Consider the following 12,048-nt stretch of genomic DNA (forward strand, 5'->3'; position numbering starts at 1 on the left):
TTACCCCCCGTTGTGCCTCTTTTGGCAAAGCAGCTGAAGAGTTTGCATTGTCTCAAGTTTAACGCTTGCAGATGGTTTTATTTAGAATTTGTTTTATTGCTGAGACACGCTTCCTCTGTTTATTAAATTGCGCCTACTTTTTGTCATCCCTCACGTTGCCCTCAATTTCTGCTCGGAGCTCGGGGGCAGGGTTTGTTGTTACTGTTGCTGTAGCGGGTTACTTTTTGGGGGTGTAATTCGAAACACGACGGAGCTCCGAGGAAACACGGAAACACGTTTTCCCGGGAGCAGCCGGAGTTGCGGGGTGCTGCGGGGGGACCGGCACACGGCGGGCACGGCGGGCACGGTGACGGCTGGAGCCGAGCCCCGGCGGGGCGGCCCCGAGGGCGGCCGGGTCCGGGCTCGGCGGGCAGGTGTGACCGGGCGGGCCCGGGCCGGGGCTCCCCCGCGCGGTGCTGGCGGCCGCCCGGGCCGGCTCGTCCCGCGACCCCCCCGAGCCCCGGGGCCGATCGCCGGCGGCTCCGCGCGGCTCGCAGGCTCCGGAGCAGGAGGTGGGAACCGCGGGCGGCTCGGGCTTGCTCGGCTTCTTCTGCGCTTGGCTTTTGGTGGTTTTCCCCCCGCTTGCTGTATGCGGCTTTTGGGGTTTGTTTTTTTTTTAATTATTATTTTGTTCCCCCCTCCTCTTCTCCCACCGCGGGTATTCGGAAGCGAAGCGGGAATGCCGCGGCCCCGGGAGAGCCTCGGCGGGCCGGGCCGGGCCGGGCCGGGCGGGCCGGCGGCGCCTCCCCCCGGTTCGGGGGGTCCCCGGGCTCGGCCCCCGAACGCCCCTCTCTTCCGTTCTCCATGTCATTTCCTGTGCTAATAAGATGGTGGTCACGGCCGGGAGGGAGGGAGCCGCCGCCGCCGCCTCCGCCGAGCCCGGCCCGGCCCCGGGAGCCGTCCTCGCCTGGGACTAGCCAGCGGGGCCGGCGGGGTGGGAGGGCGCAGCCAGCCGGGCTCCCCCCGCCCCTCCCGGGCGGAGCGGGCCCCCCGACGCCGAGGCGGGCTCCCCGCGCCCGCAGCGCCGAGGTGAGTCAGCCTCGCTGGTAGCCAAGGTGGCCACGAAAATGGCTGCGGAGCGCGGGGGGGAAACCCGTCCGAGCCCGGGGGGGAGGTCCGGCCGAGGGGTGCCCGCAGCGGGCGGGGCGGCGGCGAAGGCCCGCGGGCGCAGGTATCGCCTTCCCTACCCCCCCCCAGCCCCGTTCCCCGCCCGCGCCGCTTCTCCCCGCTCGGGGCGGGCTGCGCGGGGCCCGGCCCGGCCCCGCCGCTCCCGCCGCGCCGCGGCTGCGCCCGCCCGGCCCCCCCGCCCCGCCGCGACTGACGCGGCCGCCGGCCAATGGGCGCCCAGCGGGGGCGGGCGGGCGCCACATTGGAACGCGGGGCGGGGCCGCGGGCTCCGGGGCGGCGGCACCGGCACCGGGACCGCCACCAGCGCCCGCGGGACACGGGGACCCTGCGGGACACGGGGATCCCCGGGACACGGGGACCCTGCGGGACACGGGCACCCCGGGACATGGGCACCCCGGGACATGGGCACCCGCCTGCAGCATCGCCCGCACCCCGTGCCCAGCGCCAGGCTGAGCTGCCCTTGCGCCGCTCAGCCGGGATGCTCTCTTAACTCGCGCAGAAAAACTCCAGATGTGCGTTCTTGGGTCTTCCCTCTGTGCGTTAGGTTTTCTGGTTTTTTTTGTCTTTGTTTTTGTTTTTCTTGTTTTGTTTTGTTTTTCCCAAGTTACAAAATTTCTCAAGTTTTTTTGCAAGTGGTCGTAATGTATGCGATAGCATATATTTCAGAGTGAAATGGAAGATGCCTCCAGAGTCTCTTTTCAAATCCCTGAAAAAAAAAAAAAAAAAGCTGGCCTGTGGGCAAAACTGTTGGCTCGGTGTTGCTTCCTCTTTTTCCTGTGATTAATGCCTCTCATTAGTGGGAGGAGAACTGGCAGAACCAGCTTAAAAAAGTACCAACCTAACCGTAAGATAGGATTGTTTTCCAGCACTGCAGGTGCGTGCAGCGGTTTGTTGAGCAGCAAAGGAGCCCCAGCCCGAAATATCCAGCATCCCCTTGGATCTGGTCCTGCCAGCAAGGTTTAACTCCCTGTGAGACTGGCAGAGCACAAGCTTGCTGCTGGGCTGGGCTTCATGTCCCCTAAATTTCTGTTTGTCTAGTGACCAAGATTATTAACAGTGAAAGTGGAAAGGGAAATGAGTGTCCTGACTTCCTAATGAATTGTGTATAAACCCCACAGCAGACAAGCATGCCTCATAAGGATGGTGTGCTTTTGCTTTTCAAGTGCAAGCTGCAGTCAGAACAGTGTTGAGATGATGGGTGTTTGCTTCTTGCAAGTGGTGCTTTTGGACCAAAGGTGCTCCTTGCTCTAGAAGGAGTAGTTTAACACAGGGCTGGGTGGCGTGGAGCTCTTGAGTACATGCAGCCTGCAAAGAGTTCAAATGTTGGTGTGGCCAAGGACTGTGTTAGCAGAGGAGGGGTTGGCTGCTGGAGCCACTCACCAGGGGGATTTGAGGTAGCCATGGGAGATGCCAGGGTTTGGCTCTTGGCTAAATGCTGAATTGGCCGGTCTCACTGCAGCATGGATGATCAGGACCAGGGCAAGTCGTGAGGCATGTCAAAGGCTGCTGCTCCTTCCAGCTGTTTGTGAGCATGAAGGAGGTCCTGAGCCTCCTGTCTTGGTTCTGGCTTTGGTGCATCTCTGGTTTTCTGGTTTTGGGATACTGCCCTGTTGTTCCTCTAGCATCTTTGTGGACCATGCATGAAACAATGTGCTCTCTGGTGCAGTTTATGGGGGCTCTCATTGTGAGCCTTGTTGGTCACTGATAGCAATTACTTGTACTTTTTTAACAAGTAAATGAGAAGAGTATTGTGAGGGTAATACCCAATTTTAAATAAGGATGGCAAAAGCAAGGACTTCTTTAAAGCCTGGTTTTCGTGAACTGAAGCAAAGTTCATCTTACTGGGATGGGGGAAGCTTGTTGCTTGTATTCCTTGCTGGAAAGTGATGGAGCTGCTTTAAACTACTAGGAGCAGTGTAAAGGTTGTGAACACTGCAGGAGGGCTCCTGCATTGCAGCAGGCTGGCTTTGTGATCAGGGGATACAGGCATTGTGGTGAGTAGAAGTCGCCACTCTGAGTCAGGAATCAAAGTGTGTATTTTAATGAGAAATACAAGCCCAGGCAAGAGAGGTCTTTGGTCTTTTTATAGAGAGTACTTTATCCTTCTGTGTTGTTTTTTAATACTCTTTTCTTTTCATATATTTTTTTCTCATGCTGGTTAATTCCCAAGTGGAGTTGTGGGGGGTTTTAAGTTGTTATTTGTTTTTTTTTTTCCATGTCCATTTTTGCAAGAGAAGTATATGCTTTTGCCTAGTTCTTTATTCTTAAAGTTGCTGTTAGCAGGGCCTATCTCTTGCTTGTTCATCTATAAATGCTACTAAACCACTTCCAGAGCTCTTAAATTGCTGCCTAATATTTGTGACATTTGGTGCAGTGTATTTAAAATCGTTATTGCCAATTCAGAGGTGTCACATGGATATGAAAATTTGCATGGAGAAACTAAACGTAGTCCCAAAGACAAAATGGTTTGGGTTTGTTTTTTGTTTGATAATCAACTAGTAATGCTGTAGATTAATTTGGGGGCTTCCAGAACAAAGAACAAAGCTGTTAAAACTTGATCTGAAGATACAAGACTGGGTACCAGTGAGAAGTAATGTCTTTTGTTTCCAGTGGAATGAGTGCAGGTAGGAACTTCTCATGCCTCCTCTGCACTGGGAATATATGTATCTGAGACATGTGATTTTCCCAAGTAAAGCCAAAGCAGGCAAATACCACTTTAATTTTTGGTTTACATCACAGCTTTCTGGTGTTTTAAGAAATCTGGAGTCAGCTGGTTGGGCATCAGGGTTTTCTTGATGTATCTTCTTGCATCAGTGCTGAGTTGTCTGATGTGTTCTCTCACCTGGGGCTGAGAGCTGCTTGAGGCACAGGCCTAGCTGGTGAAGGGAGTCAGGATGTGCAGTATCAGCTGGCATTGAGCAGGTGGCAGAATTCCTGCTGGCCTGCAGCTGGGCAGCCCTGCTGTGGGGTGCTGGTTTGCTGTTCCCGTTTCATCCTTGCCACGCTCTGGCGTTTCTCATTGTCAGCGCTCCTGCCTGAGCTCCCTTGCAGAGGGTGAAGTTTCTTGGAGCAGAGCTGCAGACAGTTTTAGTGCCTCCTCTTGCACTGACTCCTCTGCAGTAGTGGAGTAAAGAAGGCTTTAATTTCACAGGGTTTTCTCTTCTCCCTGTGACCTCTTCTTTGCTACCAAAGATGTTTTTAAATAAAACCTCTAGAGAAATGTTCTTTCTAAAGCTGCATAGTAAAATGTGGCTTTTCAGGAATTCCTGCTAGTTAAACTTGTCTGAGCAAGTGGATTCCAGTAGCAAGTTCAACCACCCCAAGAAAAGCAGAGGACAAGGTGAGAGGCTCGTGCTGCCCTGTATGGCATCTTCAGAAAGAAGATGAGGGGAAGTGCTTTGGAAGGGAAGGATTTTTCAGGTACAAGAGACCAAAGAACATTGGAAAATAGAGCTGTCCTGTGGCATCTTTGAAAGGTAGAGGCAGCCATGGTGGATGGAGGAGAAACCTGTTGAGGAGGGCAACACCAGTATTCCGTGTTAGAGAAGTTTTTCTTTATAATGTCCACCACATGAGGGACAATACTGATAGAAAAGAGTGGGAGAATTGAGATGAAAAAATCAGGGGTGAAGGAGAAAAATTTGACTTGGGCAGCTAGAATCACATTTTCCATGTGATATTTTAGAAGTCTGGTCACTGTCCTCAGCACGTAGGCTTTGAAGTTCAGCTAGAAGTGAAGGTGGTACTAGCACAGGCATTTTTCCAACTTCCATCCTGAGCTCTTCACCTAAGTGCAAGAACATATGTTTCTGCAGAGACAGTCAAACAATTACAGATACTGTCACTTGAAGCTTTGCTGTTGTGTTTCTTGGTCATCACTCCATTTGTGGGGGCAGGATGGCTTGTATCCTTCGGAGCTGTTGCTGAAAGGGCACTTCTCTCTGCAAGGCTGGGGGCAGTACTCTGGCAGTTCTGTGGCTCAGAGCAGCTCCTCTGCTGTCAGAAGGTAAAAGCATTATAGATACAGTTTAAGGTTTAAGCTGCAGAAGCTGGCAGCCTCGGGCAGTCCATCAGTAATGCATACTGCAGAACTGTTTCAGTGCAGTCCCTTGCTCGTGGACTGCCGTCGGTAAGGGGCCCGTCAGAAGGGTCTGTCATAAACCAAGTTGTCCAATTTGAGCATGCTCTGATAAATGGCTTCCTTTCACTGCCCCCTTTCTTCTCCCTTCCTTAGGCTTTGGCTTTTCAGCAAGCCTAGTTTTGCTTTGCCTGTAGTGACTTGTCCCAGAGGAGGGACTGCTGTTCCAAAGTCTTGGCATCACGCCCTGCTGGGGCTGCCACTCCCAGCACTCACCTTGCTGCCTGTGCTGCTGTCAGCTGGGGCTGGCTTCTGCCCGTGGAAACCTGGCTGTGGGTAGTGGGGAGATGTCTAAGGACAGAGTGGTAACAGTTCATGGGAGGTGATGAGAGGGATTATCCCACGTGGCAGCTCTGGGGTTGCTGTAATTAGCTTCCCTGAGAGCCAGCAGTGCTCCTGCCCTGCGCAGTGGGGAGCTGAGGCACTGAGCATCCTGTGCTGGTCCCCGGGCCAGGTCATCTCTGTGAGCTGCAGGGACTGGCTCTGGGCTCCTGACCAGGGACCAGGGCATCTGGGGCACACAGCTCCAATGGTCCTCCACTAACACCCTTCCAGAGTGTTGAAGGTCACTAATTGGAGCTGATATTGGTCAGGCCCATCAGTCATTTGCAGGCTGATTATCAATATGAAATATTTTCCTGTGCGTTCCTTTTTTAGTACAATGAAGCTTTGTTTCGAAAATGTATCATATAAACTGCATCATAATAGGCTAGGTGGTCCTTCAAACTGGAAGTCCTGCAGATTCAAAACTAAGTGTTCACAGCATCTTCCTTGAAAGATGTCCTAAGTTTGACCCAGTATATTCCTCTTTACGCTTTTATTTGTACAAACCTTGACTTCCTCATGTCTGTCTGTATTAAGGGGATTTGCTGTTGTTTGGGTTTTTAAATTTCTTTTCTTCTGATGCTGCTGGAGTACTTCATGTGGTCTGCTGCTTTCTTTGACTTGGAGACTCCTTGCTTGGAAATGCTGATGAGAATGCTAAATACACCACAGTTTGCAGAATCCAGTCCTTTTATCAATGCAGGGAAAATTAATGAAAACACTTGGAAACTGACTGACGGAGAAATCAATACTGATGACACAGAAGCAATAAAATATGTTCTGTAGTTGTCATATTTCACACCTAGGCTTGCCAGTTATCTTTTCCAATATCAAATTAGTTTTAATCTGCTTTTGAAGACTAGAAGCTTTTAAATTACTAATTTTCTCTTCCCTTTGTGATTATAAAGACAATATTATTATGGATGGTATGTTTGTAAGTTGCTTTTTTCCTTGAAAATTCTCACTCAGGTAGTCAGGGGCTGCTGTGTGGGTGTAGAGGTGCCTGATCTTCAGTGCCAAGTCCCACCAGGTTATGCTGCATTGCTGTTGCAAAGGTGGTACCTCCAGAACTGCAGATCTGCTGATTGCATCTCCTGGATGTGCTGAGACAGATGCTAATGTGTCCTTTCCAGCTGTAATGGAGTTAACTGGTGATTGGCTGGGTGTTTTTTTTTTTAGCCAAGTCTCATTCCTGGTCAGGTGTTGAGGTGTTGCTTTTTAATTCTTCTAGGATAGTTGGTGAATGTAGTCCCTTAGTGACTTGCACATGTGAAGTCATTCTGATGTGGTCTCTCTGCTTTTTTGGACTGGAATTGAACAAATTCTTGGGCTCTTTCCATGCTAATTCTGCTAATCAGTGTTCTCTAGATATCCATAGTGTAAAGGACCAGGTATTTCTGTGCAACCCAGTATCTTTATGTAGAAGATGCACTTAAGGTTGCACGTATAGACCAGAAGCGCTTGGCCCCTGCTAGAATTTTTCTTCTAGTTAGCTGTGTTGGGATATACAGTGTCTGAACACCCTTCTCTCTGTATGGAAGGGAATGTGCAGATCAGATGTGGTGGTGGTGAATTCAGCACACGGATATCTGGTTTCTTGGCAGATCTGACTCTGGGAGTATCTGGACTGCTGCCTGCCCCAAGGAAAAGGGGGTCGGTGTGACCCATGCTCAACCACTACTCATCCAAGCCATGTAACATGAGTCCCTAACCTGCAGACAGATTTACCAGCTCTGAATAATGTCTGTTGTGCTGTGAGATCTTATCTTCCTAATGGCCTGCAAGAGGGTACAAATGAGGAGAAATAAATACTGCTCTTGCTTTTGCTTCCTCTGCATTTTGTGGAACAGTTGATGTGTTCTCACTTTCCTGCTGTGTTTGTTAGTGCTTTTAAAGGACTGAGCTAGTTTGCCAGAATTTTGGGAACAAGTGAAAGTAAGATCTGCTCCTACCTTCTCATTTTCTCCTACATACTCTTTCCTTTTGCTGAACAAGTAAAAAGAAAGGAGCTGCGTGCTGTATCCTGAAGTCCAAGTAGAGTGAAACCACTGTAACAAACATAGAGGAACAGTCCTGTAACGTCCAGGATAGAAACAGGCACCAACTATATAAATGGTGCCATAGCAGGATTTTAGCTTTATTTTACATCTGTACTCAAAAATCTCAATGGAATGGGGATTCCTGTGCACCTGAAACTGCCTGCCTAGAGTTATTGGTGTTCCAGAGGCTTTACAGTTTTATGTTTGATTCTTGAAGCTTTTGCGTTGGGTAGTGGGAGGGGGCATTGTTCAGTAACCAAGTGCCTCCTTGAAGTCCAGAGGTCTCTTGGAGGAGTGGAAGTTTCTCATGAGCCTTTGGGATAAAGAGCTTTGGGTTGTAATTTGTAAGTAATACAGTCTGCCCAAGAAACTTTCTGTCATGTGACTGTATCAAAAGTGAAATTGTGTTTTGTGATTCCTGGTAGAATTTAGCAGCAGTCTTACAGAAAATTGCTTGTGTCTGTAAGGGCAGACCAGCGCACGGTCATTGCTGTTGAGTGTGGTAAAGGGGAGCTCTGGCAAAATGCACTGAGTTTTTTCTGAGTTGTTGGGGCAGTTTTAGTGCATAGCTTTGCCGTGGCTCACAGACATGTCCATCCATTTGGTCTTCTGACACCACTAAGCACTCACCAGAGGAAGAAAAAGACAGCACACTGCAGGTAATCTTTCTTTTTGAAAGAAAGGAAAAGCTGGAACTTCTGGAAACGTGTTGAGTGAAAGGCTGTCTTGTTAGAAGATGGATGTGCTTTCAGAGGGGCTAATTTTGACACTAAGGAAATACATGTAGAGCTGGTTGCTGGCCAGGTGCCAGTGACTGAAGGGCACTGGAGGCTGAAATGCCAGGTAGTGCTGGCACTTCAGCCCATGACGGTTGGGTTGCATGAATTATCTCTCTGCCTTCCAGCTAATTTTATCCTGTTGATTTTTCATGAATCATTTCCCATCTCTGTGGGTTAGAAATTAAAGTGGAAGTTTGCTAGCCAGAATAGCCACATCTGCTATTTAGAAACTAATGTCTGGGGTTTGCTTCCTGCCCACCCCCACGCCTTCCCTTCCCTTTCCCTTTTCACCTCCATCATTGGTGAAATACATGAATCACTAGTGTTGCTCACTCACAAAAATGTTTAGGCTGACCAGGCTGCACAGGTGTAGGGGAGTTCTGGGTGCACATGCCCCACTGTGGGCAGTGGGGATGGCAGGCAGATGCTCAGTGCTATGTGGCAGGGTCCCAGGTGCACAGTGATGCAGGCAGGACCTGACCAGGGCATCTTGAATTTTCTGCACTTGCTTTATAAAACGTTCAAGGCAATCCAGTGTCTTTTCCCTCTCAACACAGCAGAAGAGCAGGAGTGTGACAGTGGCTCAGCCTGTCGTGTGCCTACCAAGCACTTCTTCTCTCCGGCTTTTTTGTCTGTCCATGAATGAGAATAAAAGGCCATTTGGGCAGTAAATTTACATCTCTGCTTCCCTTTGTTGAGCTGTGTGCCCTTGAGTGCCGTTGTGGCTGACAGCTAGGCCAGCAGCAAGGGAAGGATAAGGTCATTATCCAGAAGTTGAGCACTATACAAGTCGGGATCCAGGGACCCACATGGGAGTTGAGTAGCGTGTGGTCCTGTCAGTGAGCAGTTTTGCTGGCAGCTGTGCTAAGGAAAAAAGCACATTCCCTTGAAATATAGTGAGTGCTAGGTGAATGAGAGGAGGTCTCTAGCTTGCTCATGTTCACTTTTAATCACTCTTGGTGGATCACAGCAAGTGCAAGGGACTGAATGAGTGATTGTGTTGGGACAGTTTTGAAAATTGCTAAGTGCATGGCCCAGGAAAATATAAGCTGGGTAGCATGACTCCAATCCTGGGTTAATGTAAAGTTATTCATGCCTGAAAATTGGTGTCATGGAAAGTCTTCTGTACTTCTTAAAAAGGTCTGTTTTTGTTCTTTGAGAAGCTAACTGTTGGCTTAAAGAGACATCTCTAGATGTGATATATATTTACATATAAAAGGCAGCTAACTCTGTGTATGAGAACCCAATTAATATCCAATGCCAGAGAATATCAATAAAATATATTTGGCTTAGGAAGTGAAGGTAGTGATTGATAGAACCAGCACCCAATAAATAAACTGAAGTGGCATTATAAACAGTAAGGAGGATGAAGGATACTCTAAGCTAAAGGACAGTACTGGCACACTAATAAATCAGCTGTTTGAGGATTAACTTTAAGATGAACGTAGAAAATATCTTTTCAGCATCAAAAGATCACGGTTCTGGCATTGCCACCTTAGACGAGGGCAGCAAATAATCCAGCTATTTTAAGCTGGAGCTTGATCATTTTACAGAAGAGTCTCTGCAACTTGATATGTGGAGGCTGTGTTTTCAAAGTAGACTTGATGACCCTTCTGTTCAGATAAGGGGAAGGGAGAAGCCAGTTCTGCCTGACACTTACTCAGGGATGCAGAAGAAGACATGACTCATCACTGGCAAAATGTGTAGATGAAACATGTTTGTTGAATTGTAGCTGTTGATAGGGGCAGGACGGTGCAATGCAGTTTGTTTGGTAAATGAGGTTATTGAAACTGAATCATTTTCACTCAGACAAGTGGAGATTTATGAAGCTGGAAAGGCATGTCCTGAACGTGATCTGTGAAGGGAGGCCGTGTCCTGAGCCATGTGAGAACATGGGGATCAGAATGGGCAGGCAGCTCTGGGGAGCTTTCTGTGCCAGGTCCTAGCTGGAAAAGACAACCATGATTTTGGACACAAACAGGGTGCTGATGAATCAGGGTGAGGAGGTCATTTTGTGTCTGTAAACCTTATATTTACTTCAGACTCAGTCTTACATCAGTGTGGGTTTCTAGTGCCAGCATCTTGAAGTAATACAGAGAAAATTGGAAGAGTTACACAGAAGAATGATACAAATTGTTGGAAAGCTGAGAAGATACTGCATGGGTAGATATCCAGGGCTCTGCTATGTATGTGGTTTTATTCAGTGCTTATCACTGTTGCTATCCAAACACCTTTCACTAGTGCCTTAAGAAAGAAGGCTTACAGCTGCCACTTAGTTGTACTCTTATTCTGTCCTTAGGGAGAAAAATGGTGAAATAACATCTAGTTTTAGTACTGGGGTTTTGTGTCTGTTTGTTTTAACTTTATAAATGTAGGTATATATTTATGTTGAAGCCAAAGGCAAAGAAGGGCAACTGGCAGTTCTGACCAAAGATGGTGAGGTTTATTGCAGCCATTAACCTGGGAAGCAATTCTTTCCAGTTGCTCAATGTCTCAGCATGCTGGGTATTTCAGCCTTTCCCATCAGATTCCAGGACCCTTTGAAAGAACTGTTGCCTGGTGCCCAGAACTAAAAAGAATCACATATGACTTGCCTGTGGTGGGGATTAACAACTGACATGAACTCATGAAATGTTGGCTTCTCTTCCTCTTGCTAATCTCAGATGGAGGTTTTGTCCTTTTTGTAGGCTAAAAGAAAAGGAGTGGATCGTACAGGATGTCAGATGGTCCTAATTTTCATTTCTACCCTTAAACTGTGAATCTGTGAGATCAATGCAGGGAGCTGATTACAGGAAAAATGAGAAGTTTCCTTGTATTTTAAAATGCAAGTCACCTTTCAGCTGCAGTAAGTACCTGCCTTGGTTCTGTGGCATGTTACACTGTTTCAGAGGCTTTTAAGCTGCTACATTGTCAACATCCTGCTTGTTTGAGTCCTTATTCAACACTTAACATGGAGAGGTTGGATCGAGTAATACCTGCTTTGCATAGGCTGTGCTTGATCCATGACAGTGCATAGACCAGCACATGGATCCTTTCCTGCTCTGAGATCAACAGAGGGCAAATCCTGAGACCACAACACAGAGTTTTATGACGAGTCTTGTAGTGTTATCAGTATGTTCCATCTTCACTAGAAGCCATCATAAGACAAACTTAAGACTGGTTCAGGGGTTATTTCAGAGGTTTTCTGTCTTCTTTCTACTCTGAAACGTGTCTGTCATGAAGCAGATCATGGAGGGTTTAACATGTTGTACCAATGAACCGTGTAAGAATGATAGTGTAAACTCATCTCACATCCATTTGAGACTACAGGAGGAGTTCCAGGTTGGCAAACTGGAATTTCCCTGTTCCCAACTTGTCTGCAGTGAGGATGGCAGTGGGAATTTGATGAAGTGGTGCCCCATCCTGTTTGTCATGTCATTTGTTGGTCTTGGGCAAGTTGAAACCACTGGTAACTCTCAGCCCTCCCTGCTGTAAAACAAGTTTAAATCTTGTGATTTTGAAGCTTGCTCTCCAAGCTTCTTCAGAAAGCTGCAGAAAAACTGGCGGTATTTCCAGGTATCGTTCTTGTAGTCCTGACCTTCTTCATTGTTTTCAGAATTTG

The 12,048-nt window shown here is 48.2% G+C and overlaps 1 protein-coding gene across 4 annotated transcripts in view; it reads left to right on the forward strand.

Annotated features, from left to right (window-relative positions):
• The first annotated feature begins 400 nt into the window (after positions 1-400).
• PRDM11 (PR/SET domain 11) overlaps positions 401-12,048 on the forward strand; it is a 48,335-nt gene continuing 36,687 nt past the window's right edge. For all 4 annotated transcript variants that reach the window (XM_056494017.1, XM_056494018.1, XM_056494019.1 and 1 more), the window contains exon 1: positions 401-1,068. In XM_056494017.1, coding sequence (XP_056349992.1) covers positions 844-1,068 — 225 coding nt within the window. In that variant the 5' untranslated portion in view covers positions 401-843. The remainder of the gene's footprint in view (positions 1,069-12,048) is intronic.

Source organism: Oenanthe melanoleuca, chromosome 5, assembly GCF_029582105.1.
Source record: "Oenanthe melanoleuca isolate GR-GAL-2019-014 chromosome 5, OMel1.0, whole genome shotgun sequence".
NCBI classification, from domain to species: Eukaryota; Metazoa; Chordata; class Aves; order Passeriformes; family Muscicapidae; genus Oenanthe; species Oenanthe melanoleuca.